The following is a 26,484-nucleotide window of genomic DNA, read 5'->3' as shown; positions in this document are numbered from 1 at the left end:
TTCTCGCATTTTTGTTTCCAAAATGCGCTAGAACAGATCACCGGTTCTTCCTTTCAAGAATTGAGTTGATTTCTTTCCTCTCGTCCTTCTAGAATTATTCGCAATTGGCAGCTGATTGAAGGTCTTTTCATCATTTTAAACAAAAGATACCAAAACCGTCATGATACAAGGTCCGGTCATGAGCTCCTGTTTATACTCATAACGTTAATGCTGTGTCCATAACAATAGGCTTCACAGTGCATAAAACTGACCTTTCATTAATACAGAAAATTCGCAAAGTCTAGTGTAAAATGCTTTAAATCTGTTACCACGTAAAGTTTTTGCATGTCTGTATTTGTAAGTTCTTTTCACTTATTTTCTCAAGTGTTCCTGTATTCGCCTTGTCCTGCCTCGATTAGTTTTGTAACTATTTGCGGGACAAGCTATTCATTCTGTTGTTTTTCAAATAAATTGTTGTTATTGTTGTCACCGGTAGTGTAGAAAACGAAGACCCCGAAAACGAAAATCAAAGACCTAAGAACAGTCACCTCGGTACTGCCACAAGCTGAAGAAAAAAAAAATGAAAACCCACGAATATCATCGATAAAAAGTAAAATTAAAATATATTTTCCGGCTGATGATATCTAGGGTCCGTTTTTTTTATATGTAGCAACTGAAAGTATTGGGAAATATTTCAGGAGGATTGTGTTTTGGCCGAGAACTTTTGTAGATCGACGGCCTGCCGATGTGGCCATTAAATTGTAGCCAACTGGCGATTCACCCCATAAAAAGGGAAGCACTACTTTATCAGTGGTGAAACGGTGTTCTGTCCGAGTATAACTGCTGCTACAATTGAGTATAACTACTGTTTTATTTTTTTTTTTAATTTTTGTAACTACATTGCTCGTTCTGTTGGAACAGTATTAGAATTCCACGCATGTCATGTATTATTTTTTGGAATTGCTGCAACGCCTCCGTAAAATTACCGAGCAGTACTTTAATTTCTGCAACGCCTCCGTAAAATTACCGAGCAGTACTTTAATTTCCTGCGAATGTTTTTGTGATGTACAAGGTGTACAAAATGGTTAAATCTGGAAACTCTCGACGTCTTGTCACTTTGGTTGTTTTGAATTTATATTTTAAAAATTACTTAATTTATAACTTCAAGAGAAAAACTAGCGAGCAGAGCTTTCGTTCAGTGTTGTTAAAAATGGAAAATTAAAAATTTCCGTGGTTATAATGCGAACATTTTCAAGCTGGTTTTTATCATATCAAAGGGCTTTTTTGATCAAAATGACAGCTTTCGCGCACCAGGTGCTAGCGTACGGTATGGTGATTGTCAACTCCGCATGAATTGTGTCGCTGGTGACAATAGGTCATGACTGTCCAATGAGCTTGGGAGAATGATGCCATGAAAACAAAGCCCCACACTGTCAAATTCAAAAAGGTAGATAAAAACTGGTTCAACCACTTACGCGCGGTCGGAATTACTGATAAACCAGGACTCCTATAACTTCCCACCTACAAGGACCAAGAAACGAAACAAACAAACTCATTTGCGTGTGTGTCCCGGCAGCATTTGGCAAAATGGCCGATGGAGAATCGGCAATAAATGGAGAAGGCGATTTAGAAAACGGTATCGACGTTAGGAAGCCTCGGCGAAAGCGGTGAGTACCGTTTTTTCATACCAGATATCGCAATCACCCCGTGCAATGTAAATTGTTACTTTGGCAATCATTGGAAAGGTTTTAAGGTAGCGCGATTCGTCCAGACATGTAAATTTCCTGCCCTAAACTTCTTGCCATTCTGCGAATTATCAAAGACAATTCATGTTTACCAAAGTTTGTACATATTAGAAAAAATAATTTGTGATTATGTGAAGACTCCAGTGTTTTGTATATAGGATTATGAACATTCTGACCAAAGCTATAACCAATGTGTTGTGCGATGATAAAATTTTAAAGCGCTGGTCAATGCAAAAATCAGATTGCTTACATTTAGCGACAAACGCGGCGGATTTTTTAATTAAATGCGGCACAAAATGTCTGTTTATTATTGGGCTTGTATTAGTTTTTTTGTATTGCAAATCTTCTTTAAGGTTTTTATTATTTAGGCCACAGCAATTACACGAAAATTAAGCCATTGACCTCTCCATAAGTGGCGCGTATATCACAGTTTACAGCCGGTAAAATAGATGTCTGGTGGGTGCAATCTGCAAGCTCTTAGTAAGTGTATGCAGTTAGTGTATGCACTTCAAATTAGAAGCTGGCGATATTTTAGCATAAAGACTGTTTGCATTTAAGCCCTCCAACAAAGCTTTTGTAAACAGAAAGAATGGTTGCTAAATTTGAAGTCTTCGTATACGTAACGTGGTCATTCATGCGATTGCAAACCAATCAATTTGCCTCAAAATACACCAAAATACGTCCAAAGGTGCGCCCCGAACATTCCGCCAAGAAAAGAAGACAAGAAAAAGATTACCAATCTTATCGGATTTAACATTTAAGACGCCTAAATGGCTTTTAGTGTCGGGTGGTTTTAGTTATAGCTTAGCGAATTTGAATAGTGTAAACAAATGTTATCCTTCTAGCGCCCACAAATAGTCTGACTCTTATTGCGTAATTGACGGCTAAAACAACTGTTTTGACTGATTTTATATTTACTCTGCTCGGCTTTTAGCAAGTCTTCCAGCTTATACAACGCACGAGAGGACGATAACAGCTTCGAGGCAATTAGTTTAATAAATGCTTCAGATTTTTTAAATTAACTCTACAATAGATAAGAACTTTAGTTTAGACATTATTGATTGAATTGTTTAATTTGCTTTTTTTGGCGGGGATTAATTGAAAATACTTGGTTGACAGCCAACTGAAATAAATTAGGTAACAAAACATTCAGAGCTTGCTTTTGTGCACTACGTCACACTACAAAAGTAAACATTTGAAAATGCTAGGTGAACCTTAAAAGACTTGAAAAACTCCTGCGGATATTATACATATTACAAATTTTCATGTTTCACGTGATTTATCGAATTAAGCGCGACTAACCCAAGCAATCGACTATCGCAAGCGCAGCCTAACTTCATCCTCGCAACCCTGCTTCGCAGTGATTGTGCGGTTTTTCCGCGGTTTCCCCGCACTCTACAGCAAACATTGCTTTTCTGAAACGTAGCATGCGTAATGCTTCATGCTAAAGAAACCGGGTTAAGGGTCGTTAAGCCCCGGCTTTCCAATGTTGAGGATATTACTGACGTCACCTAGCGAACGCTGTCTGTCTCATTTCCAGATTTATAGTGTAAACTATATAAACTACATACAAGCAATTATGTGTCTAAGAATTCTCTCCGACAAAAGAAGTCAGGAAAACATGATTTAATTTTCTATTTTACAGTTGCAAACATCACCACAGCCATTAAAACAGGAAAAAAAATTATAAGCCATCGGAACTCATTAAACCCAAAAGACTTGTTGAGTGACCCCGTTTTCATGGTTTGCCAATGTAAGCGCGAACCACGCAAGCCATGGACCGGAACACGCGTGTTTCTCGCGTTTTCGCGCGTAAAATTTAAACCTTGAGGAAGTCACTTTCTCAACAGAGCCTTTCCAGCAAAGAAAAGCAAACCATAGAAAGATTTCTGTGATCTTTTATTAAGCCAACGATACAATGCTTAAACTTCCAATAAAGGAACAGATTATAGCGTAAAATTGAACGGGAGAAATCTACACTTATGTGAGGAATTTGTATGAAGATAAACTATTAATTGCAACCTTTAACCTATATATGTACAGATCTGGTACAAATTACTGTGTAGTAGCTGTCAAGTATTTCTCTTGCAAGTATCTAATGATTCAGGGCTGCCTTGTAGACTGTTGTTTTAATTCCGGTCAGAATCGATTTCTGTTGACCAAAATTGACATTTTTCTATTGCGCTTCCAATCTTCGATTGTTGAACACAGTTTTGTGACTTTCGCTCAGTCGTCACTTGAATCCAAAACGCACTGGATTGAAATTTTAAAACTCCTAGAAATCAAGCAAACAGCACCTTGAGATACTCCTCGTGGGGGTGAGGGGTGGGGAGACTTGATGATCTTAGGGAATTTTGAAAGCTTATGGAATCCCATGTTGTTGGTGTCGTTCGCCTACTCCTTAGGCTTCTTCCTATCCTAATCTTTCGCGGGTTTATCATGACCCTAAATAAACTCAAATAGCCTGCTTGGCATACGCAGGCGTTGAACAGAGGAAATCGAAGATCCCCGCTTCTATCTATTTCAGTTTGCAGCCTCCGGTCTCCTCCTACGCAGGGGAGTCCCCAAAGGGGTAACAAAAGTACCTTAGGAAAAGGTACAATGAGCACTATGAAGCTCGTCACTTTTATATTTGAGCTCCTCTTCCCCGGGTCTGGAAGGTGCTCAAAATGTCGCTTACGGATTCGTGCCCCGTGATAACTCATTTCATCAGACTCAAAAGTTGGTACCCAGAGTTCTCAGGCATTTTGGCCAGCAGTTGGTCACCAGGCGACCAAACGCTGGCCAAAGAGCCTGGGGACTCTGGGCACGAGATTGCCAAGTTGTGTTGTAAGTAAGTACTGTGCAAAGGATTTTTTTTACCTAAAACCTAAAACTCAATCAGTAGTCAAGTAAAAGGAAGTTTATTTAAGTACTGTTAGATTTAAAGCTAGGAGTTTGTGGGGCCGTGTACATCAAACAAATATTTCAAACCGAACAGAACTCCTTTAAAATCCCAGCTGGTAGGGAGGCTTGCCAGTTGGCTATTTACAAAGCGTGGCCGAAGATTTGAACAGGGCTAGTGGTCAAAGAGGGGACTCGAACCTGGGCCCCCCAGATTACGAGTCCGCACGTCTAACAATTCGTCCACGCCGACTCCCACTTCACCTCGTGGAACCGCTTCGCCAGCATATAAATAAATACTGAGTACCACTGGAAAGGAAACTCTTGAATAGTACATAGAGCACTTGTACAAACAGCAGCAAAGTGTACCCGGATCTTTGTGTAGATCAGGATCTGCAATGTTGATTAAAACGTAAAATCAAATGCAAGGCTGGTTGGACAGCTAAAATAATTTTATTGCCCATCATTTCGGTTAGACAAAACTAACCTTCTTCAGACCACCGGGTGACATCTTTCATCCACGGACTCAGAAGTTACGCATGCGGGTACTGGCCAAACAAATTTAAAGCACTTCTGTGAATATAAGTTCGGAAGAACGGCTGAGAGGTTTGTTTTATTACAAAATTAACTGTTAATTCGAACTTTCCCAACGTGGGGAATTTAATACCTCTTTTATTTTCGAAGGGATATTTTACACACAGTATGTCGCATTGACCGCGTAATAAGGCGGGACAGCTGGGATTTTCGTAATTAACAGGGTCCAGTCGTTCGAAACCCGATTAACGCTATATAGCTAATCCACGATTAAAGGTTAACCGAAGTTTTCAGCTCGCTCGTTAAAACTGTTTTTAAAATCCAATTTTAAGCTGATGGTAAGGAAAGTCAAAGTCAAAACTGAGGGACAGAAATCTTTATGAAAAATCTTTATTGTTTAGCAATTAAACTCGAATGAAAATTCTCTGAAAAATCTTTATTGTTTAGCAATTAAACTCGAATCAAAACTCTCGTTAATCCAGGAATTTTAAAAATATCAAGGAAATTTACCTTGGGTGATCATATCCCTAATTCTCATGACCTCATGGGTTGAATAAGCATTGATATTACAAGGAGAATGTGATGCTGATCAGAACTGAACAACTGATGGCCAAGGATCGCCGAATTTAGCATCTCCCACCCCTGGAGAATTTTATCTTTACCAGGAGTGGGGGAGGGGGAGGTGGGTTGGGCCGATTTGAACAGGATTTCTCTTTTGATCAGGTGCAATACGTACGTGGGCGTTTATCTGGTTTGTGGGAGTTGAGAGTTGAGGAGTCTTTCAAGGACAGTATTTCCCCTTTGGTTGTGAATGGTTATGCTAACTCAAAAGGGCTCCAAAAAAGAGTTTTCGAAGGCTTCTTTGATGGTAGGGCATTTGGACGGCATTGTGGTATTCGCACAAGCCAGTGTTCAAATGCCCCAAGGCTTGCGGAGGAGGATGTTGTAGTTTTGAATTGAGCGGCGCGTTAGTAGTATTAGCTCGTAATTAAAAAGATCGATCTAGGAACGTTCAAAACGTTTTTCGTTTAGTGAATTCCCCTTAGTTTTCTACTTTTACGGTGTAATAACAGTGACAAACAGGAGTACATGAAAATTTCGCTCGAGTCGGAGGCTTTCTTTTTCATGATTTCATCCACAGCCTCCAAAGTTTGAGCCACGTTGTAGCAAAGTTTTGCTCTAAAGCTTTCATCTTTTAAAATCAGCTTCCCTAAGGACTTGACTTCATTGCGTAGAAAGGTTTTAATCGTTGCTTTAATACCTCACAGTGGCGGCAATATTCCCTGCCCACGGAATTTTTCGCGTGACATCACCACGCTTGACGTGCAAACATATGCATAAACGTTCATTGATTTTACATGTATTCGCATGTGTCTCGCTGTTATCTCTTGCCAGCCACAGCAAGGGTGTTGCTATCAAGACTCGTTGTTTGAGTAATCAGATAGTACAGATTGCTATCAATATGAAATTGGCCAGATGCCCTCGGCCAGCAAAAAAGAGATTTAATGCAATTATTGAGTAAATTGAAACGAACGCCGACTTTTAAAAAATACAAGTTATAATTTATACGAATTCAACCGGAGAAATTAGAATTTCAGTTTTTCGGAAGTGCTCTTTTGTAAGATGCAACATTAATCATGGACTATTCCTCAGCTTCGACGCTGATTACTCAGGATATCAGCAATCGCAGTTCGTTTGGTTTTCCGCGGTGTCTACTTTCCTTCAAATAAAAATAATGTTTCTTAAGAGCGAATAGAAAGCTGCGGTGATTAAGCCTAAAGGCTTTTAGTATTGAATCCCGGTTTTCAAATCTATATTAAAAAATATTCCAAAGACGTTAAAAGACACAGAGATATAAATAGTTTATTAATAATAAAAAATATATATGTGCTTGTTCTTGACTAAATATTGAGCACTAGGAACTGAATTGTGATGAACAAGTTGCACTTTGAAATTGATGCATTTAGGTTTGATGACGTGGGATTCGTCGATTTACGCAAATGGAACTGATCAGCATCACTTTGCAAGACAAGCAAGCCAATATTGTCCTTTGCCAATTTATTTTCGGATAACTAAATTTCGAGTGGAGCATTTCGGAAGAAATATAAACATTTAACGTGTTGCGAAGTTGCGATGTTTTAATTTATTTTCGAAAAAAATGTCAGTCATAATGTTAAACTCTCTTTTTACATTTTTGTGTCTCGAGAAGCTCGAAAGAGAAACAATCTAAGAGATTGCTGCTACAACAACCACAACAACAACAATATTTATTGATATTTCTAAACTTACGTGTGCATGTAAATACAAGACAGTTTCCTCCCGGAAATAGAAAAAGCGTAATCGAGTTGCAGTATCAAGGACATACATAAACTAACGAGAAAGGAAAAAACATTAACCTTGCTGGTTATATCTTTTTTTTTTTTTAAGTCAATCTTATCTTTTATAACTCAGAATTGTTTGCAATTTATGGAGTGTTTGCGCCTTGTGAAGGCCATTTCGCAAGAAAAAAATTATTATTATGATTATTATTATTATTTTTATTAATATTATTATTATTATTATTAATATTATTATTATTATTATATAATTATAACAAAAGCCATTTCAATGTTCAATAAAAGCGATCAGTGTCTTTAAAGGGTTTCATCTTGCATTGAAAGGGCTTTCCGGTAGTCTTTTATCGGATTGATGTTGAGTTTCCGTGAAAATTTGTGGCACTTAAAAAAAAAAAAAAACGAAAAGTAAACATAATCGCATAATACAAATCTGTCACCTTGCCAGGGTATGCGAAATTTACCTCCGGAAAGAGGATAATCATGTAAAATTTTAATTCCATATCACTTTAAAATATATGTATTTACTGATTGGGGCTTCGACGGTGTTGTTTTGAACACAATTTGTCCAAAATTGGTTATCATTTCCAAATCAGTTAACTTCTTAATTAAATATCATTGGATTTCATTGTGACTATGGAAGTGAAACCGAACTTCTAATATTTCGTAAACCTCAATAATATTGAAAATTTTGAAAAGAGGAGGCGGAATAAATATAAAGGAACTGAACCATCCCACACAAAGGGCAAAAACGGGTCAAAGATTCAAACAAGGACGTGATTTTTTCGTTACTTGATCAAAGGTAAACACAAATTACACTCTTATTTTCGTCATTACTCACGTTACGTCATAAACCCCCGCACCCCACCCCGGTAAGTACCACGCGTTCTTGACAACACATCCATGCAGCAAAGTATGCGACGATTTTGAAGTCGGCGGTTTATTGCAAGTGTTGGTAAATACACGAAGTTTTGAGGTGTGTTTATTTTTGGGCACAACGAGAAGCGAATGCCGTTCTTGTCCCTTGCCGGCCGTCTTTAACGAGAACAGCTAAATGAGCTTCCGTTGCTGTTATTCTTGTTCCAGGATGCCTTTATTTGGGAAGAAGAAATTTGACGAGAAGATCACAAAGAAGTATGACCTTCAGAAAGTTTTGGGCACGTAAGTATCTGGATTGGTTTTCGTGCATTTTAACAGATAGAGGGAAAAAATGCCACGTTTCGAGAACGAGGTGATTCACTGGGCGATATTACGCGCCTTAGCGATTCTTCCGCTACCAAGTGATCTTGGAATCGCCCCATCTGTTAAGCAGTTTGCACTTTACAGCTTCTGCATTGAATTATATTCGTTGTATGATAGACTGATGGACTCTTCTTTGGCTTCTATTCGCAGAGGTGCCTTCTCCGAAGTTGTTATGGCCCAAGAGAAGTCATCTAGCAAATTGTTTGCGGTAAAATGTATCAACAAACGCAATCTCTCTGGGAAGGAGGAAGCCATTGAGAACGAAATCGCTATATTGAAGAAGTGAGTCAATTACTAATAAACAGTCCCGCCGTGTCGTGACAATATCATCCATTCAGCCATAAAATATTTCTGCACGCGTTGAGCTACACGATCGAACGTTCGAAATGTGTATTTCATTCAACTGTCCGTTCTCGAATCGTCACTTATTCTTTGTATATGTTCTGCCAACAGGGTGAATCATCCCAATGTCATCAAACTGTGGGAAATATTCGACAACAAGACCCATCTGTATCTAGTCATGGATTTGTAAGTAGCTCGAGCGTTTTTGAATTCAATTCCTGTGCATCGTAACAAAGAGTCTTTTCGTCCTTGATTCTAATTAGATCAAAATATGAAACCAAACAGCCAGTACTGTTTGACGTTACTTGGGTACAAAACAGAGATACACTACACAGCCGATACACAACACAGAGATACACAGCACAGCCGCAAATTATAGACTCGAGACGTTTTGTAATTTGCAACGTTTCCGCGAGATAAACGGCGACGAAATGGGGCTTTGTCTCTCGCAATTTCGCAAGCGTGTAGAAGTGTTGACTCAATTTTGGATTCTTGCCGTTTGTCTATTTGCAGTTTAATTGCATGCGAACTTATCATGATAAAGAAATTAATGTTTTATAGATAGTGGGGGTTTGAAAATGCGTGATATATTTAACACAATTCACGCTGGTGTATACACTGTATATCGATGTGACACGAACAACTTCTCTGATCCTAACTTCTTGAGTTCTGCACAAACAAGGAATGACCTCGTGTTAACCGAAGGAATATGAAACCGAGGCAATTTTTATTTAAATTGCACCAGGATGGCTCTAGAATCTTTTCACATCTCAATTTTCCTCGTTCGCATTGTTTAGCTTCTTTGTAAGGTGAATAATTTTTAATCCCGAGGGGCCGTCGCTAATAGGTAGTTAATTTTCCCGATAACGTCCAGTACAATGTAAACAAATGCAGAATATTGAAATTCCAAAGTCTAGTCTTGCCGTCTCTTTAAAACCCCAAGAGTGAAATTTTTAAAAACTTGAAGAGAACAAAAGAAAAATTTTTTAATCAAAGTTTTGGTGTGTAACTCGATCGTCGATCAAAACGAACAGCTCTTCGGTAGAAAGTACTGCTCGGTAGCTGCATGCTGGCACATCTAAATGTTCGAAAGTTCGAGTTACTTTAGATGAAACCAAGATTTTTATCCGGGGTCAATGATTGGGTTAAATACTTACGTCTACGCACGTTAAATTAAGACCACAACTGTTGTATTTTGCGTGCACATGACGCGCGCGATAAATGACATGTCAACCCTCGGAAATCGCTCTCTCGAACAGTGCGGAAACGAAAGACATTTTTGAATTGTTCTGCACCTTGTTAATTGATCGCGATTATAATGAACGTTTTAATGCAGAGATCGAAAATAATAATTTCCAACACCCAAATGTCTACGATCTCTCGTTTGCGGAGAAATTTAACTTGAAATTGACATGAAATCAACACTGCCTATTGCTTTTCGTATATTGTGCGAAAATGTGTGTCACTTTTTCGATCGTTCTGTTGAAAATATGCATGGACCAAGATATGAGAGATAGACGTGCTTATGAATAATATAAAATTAACATAACCAGCAGGTATATTTTGATGTACTACTGATTATGAACTCTGTAGGCAAAACAAATAGAGCTGTAATTTGATTTTGCTTTAATGTATTTCGCTTTAATACGACTAGACCAGCACATTTTTCCATGTAAATGATATGGGTCTGAGAAATAATCTTGCTTAATTTATCGGGATTAGTACGTCAACAATTTCAAAGGTGTCGATCCATTAGGAATATTCATTTGGCCGAGCTGTTTAATTGTTTATTGTCATTGAAATCAGCAGCTGTTTCGTCATAACCATGATTTAGTATTTATTGAAGTCGCCACATTGGTTTAGCAATTGCGTGCCAGAAAAATAACTTTTGCATCAAGGCAAATTTATCTCCTTTTAATCTGATTAGATCTTGTGTGATCTTTGAGTACAGCTGAAGAGACGAAAAAAGATTAATTGTGATTTCGAATACTATGCAAAATAATCAATAAACAGTTGGATGAAGTAACAGTATTAATTAGAATAATAAAAAAAAGGTCTCTTAAAATGCAAGACATCCAGAATTAATACTTACAGCTGTAAAGGGGTTTCCCAGACAACGAATATGGGGTTCCTGGATTGGGGTGCTACCCTGCACTTGCGCAAAAAATCCAGAAATTCCATCCGGAATTTTTGGGGGTACCTCCGGACCCGATCCAATGGGAGTCCTCTTTTCCTTTTCAGAAAGGAACGTCAGAAAATTCCCTACCAGAGGGGGGTGAATAGGGGTATATAAATCCGCCGATCCGCTAAAATTAATGGCTGAATCCGTCGATCCGCTCAAAAAATCAACTAAATCCGAATCCGCAAATCGCTTGCCGCGTTAGATGATACGTGAGATACAAAGCGACTTCAGTTGTTGGGGTTGCCTTGCGTGATATTGTGTTTTAGAGTAGAGGATGACTATCAACGAAATATTTATGTAACCAACGTCTGTATCGAAACAAAACCTTGCAGATACGAGAAAAAAGAGCAAACTTGAACTTCCTAACAACCAAAATCCAAAATCCGGGCCCCAAAACTGGATAAAACCGCGATCCGCTGTGATCATAGGATCCGCAGATCCGTTAAAATTTCGCTCTGAATCCAGAATCCGAGGTAAAATATTTACCAAATCCGCCGATCCGTAGACCTATTCACCCCCCTCCTACCATTACAATGATATTTCTTCCATTTCCAGTCTAAATATATGAAAGTCATGTAGCAATGCCATCAATTGTCCTGTAGTGATCCCAAATGGTAGACACCCCTGGGGTGCTTACCATTTACGCAAACTACCCGGATGGAAATTTTGAGCATAAGTACGAAATGATTTACCTTCTCTTAACAGAAGATGGATAACATGCAGAATGTATGAATGTCAGTTGTAAATCCCAAACGGAGCAATAAAATTGCGTCATTTTGACCAGAAGCCCATAATTTCAGAAGTACTTCAAATGGAATGATGCGTACCATTTGATTTTCCAACTGGAATTTCCGGGTTTTCCATGTAAATGGTAAGCACCCCTGGACTCTATTTTTCCTGACACTGAGGGAGTTAGGGTAGGGGATTTCAAGGATCCCTTCCCCCCTGATCTTAATCACTGTACGTATAGAGTACATAATAAGTCATGCCTATGTGTAAACCTACATATTTCCATCCTGGTGGGGGGAGGTAATCCTCGGAATTCTTGGTAGGGGTGTGCCGCCTGGTTCTCCAAATCTTGACCCTATTTCAGACCAAAACATGCCATTTTCCCCACTTGTTTTCAGACCTGGCCTCTAAAATCCATACCTGTTTTCAGACCTGGCTTGTAGCGTAGTTAAGCTTCGCATCAGTGCCAAGTCAACGATTGGAAAAATTCACCTGAAAATTCAGCTCAAATGATATATATATATGGATACCCTCTGTTTCTCTACTATTCATTTGGAGTTAAAAAGACAAATTAATACAGTCGACTCCCGATAACTCGAACCCTCGGCAACTCGAACCTCGCGCTAACTCGAACCAATTTTCCTTTCCTTTCAGGTCATTTTTTATATAATAACTCGACCGTTTTTCAATTTCCCTTGAAGGTTCGAGCTATCGGGAGTCGACTGTACATTTTAATACTCTCGTGGTTCCCTTGAAAACCATACCCGATGTAAGACCACAATGGTCAAAATCTATACCTGTTTTCAGACCAAAACGACTCAAAAACCATGCCCTTTGGGCAGCACAAATATACCTATGTGGCTTTTTAAGGGGAGTACCCCCCCCCCCCCCGAATGCCCTATTCACTGAATTTTTGCATAACCTAAACCTATTTGCTTTTTGTTGTCTTAGCTCAGATTCAATAGATTTTTTTTTTGTGTATGTCCTTCAATTCCTTCAGGAAGCATTGTCCCCAAAGTTTTATCCAATATTGCTTTGCACTTTATTTACAATCGAAATCTTATTATATGGCAAGATTTCCATTTTTTTTTCCTTCACAAAACAAAGCGCAAAGCAGTAGAAGAAACATTGGAGCAATATTACCTGAAGGAATTGCAGACCGCAAGCCTTCTTCTTGATCAAAACAGAATTAACTTGCAAACATCTTTTGTAATCACACAAGATTGAGTGATGTACAATGTAGTATATTTGTGTTCTTTAAATTTACGGCTTAACTCACCGAAACGTTGTGGTCACTATTTTTACAAAATAACAACATAAAAATTTGAGCATATATAATAAATTATATTGAACAGTTGAGTTCAGTCAAGTCAAATGGAAAGCACTTATAGTTAACGTAACATTTTATTTGTTGGTAATTTTTTTGTATTTTTATTACTTTTTCAGGGTACAGGGTGGAGAATTATTTGACAGGATAGTTGAGAAAGGAAGCTACACAGAGAAGGATGCCAGTGACCTCATAAAACAAATACTTTTAGCTGTTGATTATTTACATGGGCAGGGAATTGTCCACAGAGATTTAAAAGTGAGTTACAGCTGTAAGCCTTTTGTTGCTGTGGGGATACGGATGTGGTCTTTGCGAATAACCCTAAGGGGAGTTTGGGTGCCGTGGGTGAAGTGTATTTTTGTGTATGTAATCTTTTAAGCTATTAATTGCTTAAGTGCTGTTGGAATCCAAAAAGAAACTTGGGATTAACCACATGTTTACAGACAAAAAAAAAGCATAACAAATATGTAACAATAATGGCTTTGTCATCAGTCGCACAAAAATATGTTTGTGTTATAAGGAGGCATCCATCTCTTGATGTGCAAAAGGAGGCACGTACGTACCATCCCTAACTCTAAACTACGTTATCATTTGATTAATATATGTAGTTTTTTTTATTGTACATAGGATTTAAGGGTTTTTTGACTCTGAACTGCATTTATGAGCACCTACACAAAATTCCCGCTGTTCCTGTCCTTTGGGCCTTCAGTGGGTTGGTGTATAGTATGCCAGCATCTGCTGTTATTTCAAACAATAAAATAATGCTCTTTTGATTTTGTTTATTCTTCTTCCCTTTTTTTTTTTTTTTTCAGCCTGAAAATCTTCTTTATTTCAGGTAAGGATGTTTGTTTCAACTTTAATTTACATTTTTTGTTTTCATCATTTGGATTCTTTTGAGTCTGATCTCTTTAAAGATAGTTAATGATATTATCTATACATGATGCGATAGAATGCATGTTGATTAAAATAAATAAGCTTGGAAGGTGGTGTTGATATGTTAGCCAATTTTAAAAAGACAACCCTTTCTTAGGCTGTGTACAGACAGTACAGGCTCCCAATTGGGCTATTGTTCAGCTTGGGACAAGAAAGAACTCCAGAAGTTGAGCTTGGCTTGCAGATTTTTCTGCTAACACTAATTAAACCCCACTTGGGAGCCTGTTTGCAGGCTACCATATTTCTGTTCAAGATTCTTTAAAAATAGAATAGTTTAAATTAACTGTCCTATTCTACACTATGTATAGTTAGATATGCATACTTGCCAGTTGATGAATACAATGTTCAGAGCTACAGATTCAGGAATGATTTGAAATGGTCATTCCTAGTAACTTTATGAGTAGAGTATAATTTAACAGTGACTGGGTGAGCAATTTCAAAGTGGTTAATCATTTGAACATAATTCTGAGAGTCTTAGGATAGCCGAGAAATGTCACTGTGTAGCACTTCTTTGCAATGTTAACACTGCATTTCTGTCAATTCACAGAATGACATTTTTTATGTCAAAACAAGTCTGTTTGTAAAGAATGAGTGAGATCCTGCGAAAAAAAAATTTCACCAAAAAAGTGATACATGTATATACCCCTATTTTTGGCGGGAAGCCCTTCAAATGTAAAAAATGACAGAAATTATAATATCTTTATAATTTTCTACAGTCCTGCTGAAGACTCTAAAATAATGATCAGTGATTTTGGATTGTCAAAGACAGAGGAAGATGACAGCATGATGGCAACCGCTTGTGGGACACCTGGATATGTTGGTAGGTCTGTGACATAATGAACTGGCCATCACGCACAACACCTTTACCTGTGAAATAAAAGTTGTCGTGAAAACTTCTCAAACTTTCTGTGATTGTTCAGTACTATATGTGCTATTTCAAGAAATGAAATTAAAAAGAAAGGTCACCATGTCCCCAAAGGAGCTATGATTCTCTCAATTTACCCCATAATTATTTGCAATGTTTGCGCTGAAAAGTGAGGTTATTTGATCAGTTATTGCCATGTCTGGTGGTAACAGAAGTTACATAGATAATTAAAAGCACGACTTAGAAAAACATTATACATAGAATATATGAAGCATAATGGGCAACTGAAGGTGAATTTCTTGGCTGGGAAGCAAAATATGAAACAGTATTCATCCAAAACGTTTCTTGTAAGCGAGTTCTCAGTATCACTATGAGTGTAAGAGCCTATGAGTGGTGAGCAAGCTCCTATTTTTGCCTATAACTCATTTTTCTGTCACAATTTTTTCTAAAAAATTTTAAACATAAAAAGGATATAATAGCTGAGTCATTAAAGTAACAAGGTTAAAAAGATAGGTCACCTTGCTTGTTTAGGAGGAAATAGCCATTTAGTTATTGACTAGGCTCAGCATATAGAAAAAGAGACTAATATGTTTTCAACACGTGCATGCTAATGACGCAGAAATGATGCACAGTGAGAATGCGCAATGCAATAGTACCTCCAAATACAAAGGGTAAATTTACATGTTTTTTTTTTTTTAACATCTATGTGGGAAAAGAAGATCTTAGCAAAGGCTGTTGACATCCAAAAAGAAAGTTAGTGGTAGCTTAATTATTTCTGAAAAATGCATAGTTACTCCCAATTTTTTTTTTTCGATTTCAATGGCTCTTGCTATTAGATCTTCTTTTCCTTCATTATTAGACAGCTGTACATTTAACTACAGTGCCTTGGAAACATAGTACAGCCAACAGGCACACAAGGAAAGCCATATATTTTTTTGAAATTGGTCCCTTTACTAATATCATTGTGTATATATGCTACATTTGGAGTTTTAATAACTTTTCTGTGTATTTTTGTGACCCTTTTGGGAGTTTTCGTGTGCTAAGAATTATTGGGTAAATGTAGTACCATTCATCATTTTTTCCAGTACAGTGGAGTCAGGGGTCTCCGCTCCTTAGGAAATAAGAATTACTTGTACCATCCTGAGATGCACAGGATGTATGCAGTTGCAAAAGGAGGCACAACTCCTTAACAAAATGCTAATTTAAGGATGGTCTTGACTAATACAGAAGTTTTTTGCACTGTTTATGACTATGCAGGAAAAGCAGATTTTAGCAAGGGCTCTTGGAATCTAAAAGAAAATTGGGGGTAACCATGCATTTTTCAAAGATAATTAACAACATTTTTATCCAAAAAAGCAGTAAAATACAATGTAATGTATGGCATTTTTTCCATATTGAAGCTTTATTATCTCTGAAAAATGCATGGTTATCCCCAATTTTCTTTTTGGATACCACATGGTTTTAACAAAAGTAGGCACCACCCTTAATTCTAAAATACTAATATGCATCCTAAAACTAAAAGTAATGTATTTACAACAAGGGTATGAAAACATAACAATCATTCTATCTTATAGAGGAAATTCTGGGAGAGTATTTTTTAAAATGTTGTTTGTTTGTATGTTTGTTTTTTAAGCCCCAGAAGTTCTTAGGCAGAAACCTTATGGGAAAGCTGTGGACTGTTGGGCAGTTGGAGTAATTTGTTACATTTTGTGAGTACAGTGTTGTTTATCTATAGGTACTCTTGTTGCTCTTCAAAATGCAGAGCTCTAAAATGTTCGGGTCATGCCAATAGACGCTTTTCACTCGGCAGCCATGTTGAGTCTCGGTGGAATAATAAGCTTTGTTTTTGCACGACAAGCCTCGGCCAGACGCAAATTCAGTGCAAGGCTTGCCGTGCAAAAAGAAAGATTTTTATTGTCCTAAGACTCAACATGGCCGCCGAGTGATATTAAAGTGTCTATTGATCTTGAAATCAATTATGGCTACATTCGCTAGAACCACCCAATGTCCCACCTCGACTAGCTTTGTGGCTATTTGCGGGACAAGCCCTCTATATAATCTAAATCTGTAAATAAATTGTTGTTGTTGTTGTTGTAATGTTACCTATACAATAACTAATGACATTGTGTATTTGGTGTGTCGTTTTCTGGAAATGGTTCCCTAATAATGTTGTATTAATAGCTGTATAGTTAAGACTTAGTCAGGGGTACTCAACGGTTTATTTCAATGGATATCCATTTCGAAGGCCTTATTAAATCACCTCTGAATCGAAATTCAGATCTAGCTGTAGAGAATTCGGCAAAATATGTCAGCTCAGTGTGAAACCAATTTCTTTCCTTTTCGAAGGGAAAAATATGTTGTTAAAAATGCAAAAATAGGTCAGCTACATGTAGCATTTCACAAAGCCAACAACAGCTTGTAATTAAATGCGTGGATTAAAATTCTGTTAACCCTTCTGCAACTGAAATTTTAGCTAAAACATCCGATCGCGAACAGATCTAACTGTATTAGCTTACAGGGATATGCGTTTAAAAGGGTACAAAATGATCTGGAAGTATTTAACTTAAGCTTAAATGTTACTTAAGAATTAATTAAGCTAAAGACAAGTTAATTAATAATCTGTACCTTACTGAATTTGTCGTGAATCGAGAATTCTGAAGCAACAGTTAAAATGGCTAAAGCGTACCCAATTACTTTTCTTTTCAGACTTTGTGGATATCCGCCATTCTATGACGACAGCGATGCTAATTTGTTTGCACAGATCATGAGAGGGGAATACGAATTCGATTCACCGTACTGGTAAGTTTTTAAAGCTTAATCTCTAAATGCTTTCGCGAAAAATACCACAAAAAGTCATTTTCGTTACCATCTCCAACCGCAAAGTTTGCTGGGTAATGCTCGAGATACCCAGAATGCGTTTGGTGCTTATTGTCGCGAAGTAAGTTTGGTGACGTGACCTTATCAGACACAAATGGGGCATTTCAGACATTCGGGAATAAATAAATAAATAAATAAATAAATAAACAAACAAACAAATAAATAAATAAATAAATAAATAAAATCAACTTTGTTTTTGACGACTGACAAACCTGTGGCCCTCGGATTCCAGATCGAATTAGAATTTGGAAATGTTGTTTTTTTCCATTTTTTTTCTCCTCGTTTTTGATTTTCTTTTGACCCGACTATCTTCCCCTGTGTGCACAAGGATGGCAGAAACTTGGCATCCTTATATAGCGTATAGTATAGTTAATTGAATTCGTGGAGTGACTGCTTCTCAATTTTTATTTACAGGGACGAAATTTCGGATTCGGGTAAGTTCACGGCCTTTCTACTGTTGTGGTTCTGCACTGTAAAAAGTACGGTAGGAAATCATCTTCTTTTGTCAAATGACTACCATGAGCGGCGTTTAACTAAATTTTTGTTTGTCAAAAGTCGACAGCCCAGTACTTCGTACGATAGTGCGTGTCACTCAAGATTGTTTTCTGGGAAAGAGAAATTGAGAAAAAAATTTTCAAGTGAAAATAAACTGTATTACAGTAGATGACACCACAGGTTTACCAGCCTCTATTTGCGTAGTGGACTATTGCTTTCAAATGTCAATCAATGGACCAATCAATCAATCGATCATCTATTTGCCCAGGTAACGTCTATGAACTAACAAAAGCTCGTTCAAAATACGTACGGATAAAAAGGGTACAAAATGATCTTTTGACTATAAAAAATTGCGATAAAACATTTCGTAAAAACATTATAAAAAGGTTAAAAAACACGACGTTTCGATGTACATTACATCATTATCAAGTGAAATTAAAAATGCAAGATTGCGGCTATAAATACAAAAATGGACAATAGATATTAATTAAAATAGTAGCATTGAAGAATGCTACCGGTTAAACAAAAAGTTTCGCACGTATAGAGTCCGTTTGAGTGTTCAAGCAAGGCTTAAGTTTCTTGATGTACAGCATTTCAAATACCAAACAATCGAATTTGCTCTGACACTTTCTCAAGATGTTAAAATGGCCCTGATTCAATAGGTGTTTGCTCCCGTGAGCTTCAAGAAAATGTTTGCCAATTGCCGAGTTCTTGTGCTCAGCAACGCGTTGAAAAAGGTGTCTGGCTGTATAGCCGACATAATCTGCATCGCACAGATCACATGAGAAATAGTAAACAACGCATTGCTGATTCACAATCGACGGCTTAACTTCCCTAGGCTTAAGATCATGTTCTAATTTCCTACTAACAAAAACTGGCTGCAATATGGGGCCAATCTTATTACTTAGGTCGTTAAATTGCCTGCGAACCGCATTGGCAGCTACTTGATCCTTAAAAGGAAGGATAATTCTGATCTTACGACCGCCTTCAGGCTTCTCTTCCGCTGCCTGTTCCGATACATTACGAAGAAAATTACTAATGATGGAATCTATGAGAGCCCTAGGATAATCTAGGCGACTGAAAATTGAGCGCAATTTGTTACATTCTAAATTGAAAGCTTCTGTTGTGGAACATAGAGCGTACGCGCGATGTAACATTGTTTTCACTAAAGACACCTTGTATCGTTTGTCGGTATGGCTATGGTAATGCAAGAGTAAGCCACTGTTCGTTTGTTTCCTGTAAACTTGAGTTTCAAGTTTAGTCCCACACTTGATGATTTCAATGCCAATAAAAGGAATCCTACCACTGACAGGGAGTTCCATTGTAAATTTCATGCTGGGATGGAGACCATTCAGAGTATTGAGAAACTCAGAGGCAGCGTCACCACTAGGCATTTTAGCCAGGGTATCATCCACGTAACGTTTGTACAGGTCAGGCATCAGACCATCACGGGAGAGCTTCTCTTCCAGGTGACACATAAAAACATTAGCCATCAGAGGACCAAGAGGGGAGCCCATGGCCACCCCATCAGTCTGTTCTTACAAAAGACCATTGAACTGGAAAAGCTGGTTGGTTGTAGCAATTTCCAGTAATTTGGCAAGCTGATCCTTCTGCAAGTTAAGGCCGTAGGTCTTGTTGAACCAATCGTTGGTGAACGCTTTGTGGACTAGGATGTTAATCGTCTCACTCAAAGGTACGTTGGTGAAAAGTGATGTCACATCATACGAGACTAAGATGTCATCCTCATTCACGGAAATGGTACGGATTTCATCAGCAAAAGCAAAGGCATCAGTGATTGTGTAGTCATTGATGGAGAGTGGCTTAAGTTTCTCTTCGAGCCATTTGGCGAGATTGTAATTGTAGGCGCCAGTTGCTGATAAAATGGGTCTCATACTCAGTGTGGCTTTATGGGTCTTCGGAAGGCCATACAAGTGTGACAATCTGGAACTCTTCGGAGAAAGCGAGTTAGCGATCTCTTCAGGTAGAATTTGACGTAAGGCTGTGCGCAACTCTTTTTCTTTCTGTAAGAGCGGGTGGAAATGTTGAGCTGGACGTCCACGCCTCTTTGGTCGCTTTTCATCAACATGTACGAACTTAGAAGTGTTATCGATTGAAGCAGCGCTTAGAAGACGGATGTATTCGGTTTTGTCCATTACCACTACGCCAGAACCTTTATCAGGCTTGGTGATTATGATGTCGTCACGTTTTTATAATGTTTTTACGAAATGTTTTATCGCAATTTTTTATAGTCAAATGTTTTTCTAAGTCTTTGCTTCTTCGTATACAAAATGATCTGGAACTATTTTACTTAAGCTTAAATGCTACTTAAAAATTACACCCTTGGTTTATGCGAGAATCCTGTGGTTTCCAATTTATTTTTCTCGTTGTATTTCAGCAAAAGATTTCATCACGCGTTTATTACAAGTTGACCCTAAAGTTCGCTACACGTGCAAGCAAGCTTTGGCTCACCCGTGGTACGTACATGTTTGTTTTTTTTTTCTGTCTTTCTGATTAGTTTTGTTTTTGTGTCCGTGTCCTTGTTTGTGAAAGCTGTCAATTTTCGCTGGGTAAGCTCAGTTTCTAGCCTACTGGAATGCAGAGTGGGAGCCTGTCGCGGGCTTGAATCCCCTTCCGTTCAACATTCAGAGCATTGAAATAACAAGAAAGGAGATGGGGCATATACAAACAAAACTAATTTTCACATAAACATCTTTGCACTTAGCCTCGCTTTCGTAATGAGGTTCACAGCAACATTGGAAATGACCTATAGATGGATTGCATTTCCGCCGTGTTGGTAGTAAAAACAAAAGAAAATTTGCTCACATAGTTTGAATAAAATTGGAAGTTAACTCCCATAGGAGAAAAATGTTATTCCATACCACCAACATGGCAGCCATGACGTCACATGCAATCAACCATGCATTACATCCCCACGAAAAATTCCGAGGGGTACACCTCACCCCCGCCCCTGATCAAGGCTTCAACTGCAACTTCAACTTTAACTCCAACTTCATACTGCTTCAACTTCAACGCTACATCTTCTGGCTGTGACACCTCCTCTTAGCATAAACCTGTGATCGATTTGAACAGATCTCTCGGAAGCCGTGTGCATAAATAAATCCACATTCCTGTAGAGTGTACAACTAGAAGCTAAGGTCCGAAATAAGTCCGTAGGACCAAGTTATGTACCGAGGATCCTTGATGTTTCACGAGTGTCTCGTTTTTACTTTTGTTGTTTTGTAGGATTGCCGGAGACACGGCGCGCGATCTCAATATCCATGCGTCTGTCAGCGAACAAATAAAAAAGAACTTTTACAAGGCAAAGTGGAAGGTAAGCTCAGCATATGATTATGTGAAAACTTTTGTCTTACGATTAGAGCTCAATCTTGCGGAATAATAGCCAACTCGGCCTAAGGCCTCGTCAGCTAAGTATCAGGTGATATTCCGCGCTATTTCGCAGGATAATTGTAAATTGTTCCTTTTGAAACTTATCGTTGTTGTTTTTTTATTAAAGGGGCAGTATCATGGGAGGCATCATGATTTTTGGCTAAAATTCACTAAATTTGAACTTTGAACAGTATGTTAATTAATTTCTCAATCGCTAATTTAAAGAAATATTAATAGTGATTCTAAGACGAAAGGTTGAACCAAAATATAGTACAAGCGGCGATTTTTAGTGCGTTACAACAGCGAAATTTGAAAACGTCCGCCAGACGTTTTCAAATTTGAACCCCACTCTACCTTGGTCATCTGCCGGCGAAAATATCCGTGGATAGAGTCTTTGCATTTTGATAGTCTTTTAATGGTATTTTGGCATTATATTTTGGCTGCTATCAACCGAATAGCTTCTTTCCGATTTTCTATGTGTTACTAAAAATAGCGTGATACTGTCCCTTTAAACTATGCTTTCTCTTTCCTTTACAGCAAGCGTATAATGCGGCAGCAGCCATCAACCGAATGAAGAATCTTCAACTTGGTTTGGGGTCAAGCAAGTCATCCGAATCAAACAACAACGCACATTCATCTTAGCCAGCTGGTCTGGTGGGGATTTGTAGATAGACCTTGTATACAGGGTAAACACTCGTTTCCGTATCTCAAACTTCCCTTGGACATTTACTTAAAATTACATGAAGTGAAGCTCAGGTTAGCTCCCTAAAAAAACCCATTTCGGTAAGCCTAAATAGCACTCCGGTTTATAGCCTGAATTAGCTTAGATAGCTTGCGGTTAGGTTTTTTATTGGGAGTTAGGATATGTAGCCAAACAATTGCCCGTCTGGCGGAGAGTCGTCGGTAGTCTAGTAAGTTTCCCGCTTGGTACTTCGTGTATGAAAATTTAGAAGAAGAAAGGTCAGTTTGTGATTTAAAACAAGTCTTTACCTTGTTACAGTTCATTCGACGCCATCTTGGACTTGGTGATTGCGCCTTGTTTTTCTAGCCAACCGAAGCAAGGTTGTGTTGCATATCATTCTAAAGCCTATTTTAATCTGCTCAAAAAGAGGAACTCTAGTTGTTTGTATTTGGTATTTTTTGGTGATATCCAGCCATTTATAATAATTGAACAGAGATAAAAACGACGAATAAAAGAGAAAGTATGGTTGCGTGGCGTAACACAGTGGTCAAACGCAAGACGCAACACCTTATCGTATCAATGGCTGTTTTTATGCAAGAGATAGGCAATCCGTCTGGGAGGAACTTGGACAAACAGCTGTATTGTTTCTGTTAATGCGTCTCGTAGTTCGTCAAGTGTAAAGAAAAGGTAACTTTCAATTAAGTGTCGAAACTAATTTCGCGTTTGCTTTGGTTTAGCTTTTATTACACTATGATTGGTTTAGCAAAGTTAGTTCCATTTTTCTTAGCCAATGGAAAGCCAAACCAAAACCAATCGTGCCTCGCTCGCATGCGTTTTCCCGCGCTTGGCGCCGGTAACATTTATTTACTTCGAGTTGTGATTGGTTCATTGTACCGCTAACTTATATTGTGATTGGCTAGAGTAATTAATCTGGATTGGTTTTACGGCACTCAATTCAAAACTCTGTGGAAAGAGTCTGGTACTTTGGAAGACAATTCAAGAGCAGAACATACTGCGTTCGAGGTGACAAAATTTTTCGCGACAAAATTGCAACCTTGAAGGTTCGTTATGTCGCTGCTTCTACGGCATTAGCGTCATCCTAGATCGTTCTCGGTTGAAACAAATAAAGAAACCAAAAATGGCAATAGTTTTTATATCTTCTGTGATAATTGCTTGTTTTTGTTTTGTTATGAGGCGTGTTTATACTTCACTTCTTAAAACTCGTAGTTGTTGTTGTAAAGGACTAGTAGCTTAACTTTGAAAAAGGAATTTGTAAAATGACATTTTGGCCAACGGCGTCTAGCTTTACACTTCGAGTATACGCCCCGGAATATCATCTCTGTAGGTCTTCTGGGATAGTTTGGCAGACATAGAAGCAGACTCCTTCAGAACGACTTTGTGCATTCCCAGGGTTTTTAATGCAATGGGTATACACTATAGTTTGTGCAGATATGTCATATTGTTGTCTGTACACATCTTCCAGTGCATGGTAAGCTAAGCTGGCCGGTTTTCCTGATATTCAGGTCCGGTTGGTCTAATTCTGAACAACGCTCATCCAGTATTTAATGTTAAATGAGGTTAAAAGCGATTGTCACCTTCGAAAATGAAGGAAATGACAACCTTCCGTGAAAATTAATGTTGGTATTTCAAATCAGCGTTGATGGTAGCCCCAAATTATTGTAATCGCGCTTCAAACAGTAAGGCCATCAATTAAATCTTGCACCCAAACCCTCTGCATACTCATGCGGGCGGCAAAGGGGTCGAGGAACAAGAACTGATGCTTAGTAGTTATATAAATAATTCTGCGTTCTTTCGTATGGATCCTAAGTGGTCTAAATATGCAGCAGAGATTTTATTTTGTGCTTGTAGTTTTAGCCGAGTCGGTAGCGAAAACCGGCTTGAGATTGCGCGTGTAGTGCTAACGTTAATTGTACGACATAAAGTCTTGTATAAGTTTCTATAAAATACAGAAGGTCAAATAAACTCTTTGAATTTTTGTTACATGGAAGACTGATAAGTGGATTCTGCGTTGCTTCTGTGAATTTTTACTTTTTTCAGGCCTTATTTGAAGGAAACCCCGACTCTGACAACAAACTTTGACGTTAAATTGTTGGAAATGTATAAATTTTAAATTTTAGTTTGGAAAGTAGAACTAACATTCAAATGTGTTAAAAATTTGATACGATTATCGTCTGTTTTCGCTTTTTACATTTCCCGCGCGCTGCACTTTTTGATTTTATGACGTCATACGGTTGCTGCTTGTGTCAGTGAGCGGAAGTTCTTTTGTGTTAAACGATTGAACAACCGTATTACGTCATGAAATCCAACATGGCGGCGCCCGGGCCGAAAATGAGCGAAATCCTGTTTTGTCCCACACAGAAATATTACTTCCACGTTTTCCAACAAAATGTAAAATAAGATTGTAGTTTCAACAATTTAACGTGAACTTATTTCAACAGTGGGGATTTACTTTAAAAGGCTTGTTTACTGCGATTATTTTATGCCATTTTTTTTTTCGAACTTTTTAATACAACTCGGTCGCGGTAGAGCTCTCGATGAAAATCGCAAGTGTAAACTAGTGGCGATTTCAGTGGAGTTTGGGCGCGATATCGTAGAAGTTTCGACCATGTTTGAAATCATGCAGCTTGGTGGGGGGAATTATAGCAACGATAGCACCCACATCGCGCCCAAATTGTATCGAAGCCGCAGGTAGTAAACTACACAGGTTTCATTGCAAGCTGGAATGCGAAAAAAATCGCATCAACAATCGCCCATATTAATGGCCCATTAAACTGTTTTGGTTTAGCCAACACAACTACACTTCTTTTATGTATATAAGAATTTATTTTATAAGAATATCGAGGCTGAAATTTGCGAAATTTTAAGAATAAACCCGAGGCTGAGATTTTGAAAAGAATATAATTTTGTGTGTTGAAAATTTGTAAATACAATACTATTATATGTTTTCAGTAACTAAACCGTATAAAATTCTTCCTAATTTCTCTAAACGCAGAACTAGCCAATAAAACGATAAAAACCTGCACTAGCCAAATGTTCGATGCTAATGACAGCTAGATACAGATCTGGACACCAAACGCTTGTAAATGATACCCCAGTACATTCTATAATGGAAATATCATGCGCTATAATCTAAGAATATTCACAAGAATATTTTTAGCCTAACTTCGGCAGAAAAATAAGAATATTCAGCCTGGACCGGAAAAACAAATTCTCATAAAAAGAAAAGAGTGTATTTGCAGACCCCGTTCCCCGGAGTATCGCGTGTGCACCGTGTAATCCTTAAATCTCCTGCAGCCCACTAACTGCTGTATAACTCAGGGCCATCCAATGATTCGTTTCAGTGGACTATCTGTTTGCGGAAGACAATACCTCCTTAGAAATTCGGATTTAGTTGTGAAGAAACACTAGTGTGAAGTGTCGGAAATGGGGGAATCTTGACTTGAAACCTCCAGTCTTGAAATAAATTAACGTTAAATTGTTGAAAATACAATCTAATTGCAAATTTCGTTGGAAAACATGGAAATAAAATTTCTGTGTCGGACAAAACAGAATTTGATTATCGCTTATTTCAGTTTCATTTTAAATTTCCCGGGCGCCACCATCTTGAATTTCATGACGTAATACGGTTGCACAATTGTTTCACACAAACGAACTTCTGCTTTTGACGTCATGAAATCCAAAATGGCAGCGCCCGGGAAATTTAAAATCGAAAGTAGGCGATAATCATATCTAATTTTTAGCACACTTGAATTAATATCACTTCTACTTATTGAACTAAAATTTAGAATTTGGACACTGTTTACCGTCAGTTTGTTGTTGGAGTGGGGGTTCCCTTTAAGACAACCCTCGGTAAAATTCCGTTCCATAACATTTTCGGGCAATTTAAATTTTCAGCTAGAGAAACTGTGTTAGTTTCCACAAATTGTAC

General features: G+C 38.0%; 2 protein-coding genes across 3 annotated transcripts; one reads left to right on the top strand and one right to left on the bottom strand.

The window, feature by feature from the left end:
* The first annotated feature begins 1,444 nt into the window (after positions 1-1,444).
* LOC146478912 (calcium/calmodulin-dependent protein kinase type 1D-like) lies at positions 1,445-24,536 on the top strand. 2 transcript variants are annotated; one of them, XM_085111637.1, is made up of 13 exons: positions 1,445-1,646; positions 8,561-8,635; positions 8,867-8,998; positions 9,170-9,244; positions 13,416-13,554; positions 14,109-14,131; positions 14,946-15,049; positions 16,728-16,803; positions 17,801-17,893; positions 18,386-18,405; positions 20,862-20,940; positions 21,710-21,797; positions 22,391-24,536. In XM_085111637.1, the coding sequence occupies exons 1-13, from the start codon at positions 1,567-1,569 to the stop codon at positions 22,493-22,495; spliced, it is 1,089 nt and encodes a 362-aa protein (XP_084967763.1). In that variant the 5' UTR covers positions 1,445-1,566; the 3' UTR covers positions 22,496-24,536. The 2 variants fall into 2 exon arrangements, with proteins under 2 accessions (XP_084967763.1, XP_084967764.1); XM_085111638.1 differs by lacking the exon at positions 1,445-1,646 and adding an exon at positions 8,314-8,450.
* LOC146478913 (uncharacterized) lies at positions 18,826-20,663 on the bottom strand. Its single transcript, XM_085111630.1, has one exon. The coding sequence runs from the start codon at positions 19,981-19,983 to the stop codon at positions 18,985-18,987; it is 999 nt and encodes a 332-aa protein (XP_084967756.1). The 5' UTR covers positions 19,984-20,663; the 3' UTR covers positions 18,826-18,984.
* Positions 24,537-26,484: the final 1,948 nt, after the last annotated feature.

Source organism: Pavona decussata, unplaced genomic scaffold (genome assembly GCF_977016875.1).
Source record: "Pavona decussata unplaced genomic scaffold, jaPavDecu1.1 SCAFFOLD_62, whole genome shotgun sequence".
In the NCBI taxonomy this organism is placed as follows: domain Eukaryota; kingdom Metazoa; phylum Cnidaria; class Anthozoa; order Scleractinia; family Agariciidae; genus Pavona; species Pavona decussata.
This window is presented reverse-complemented; position numbering and strand designations above follow the sequence as displayed.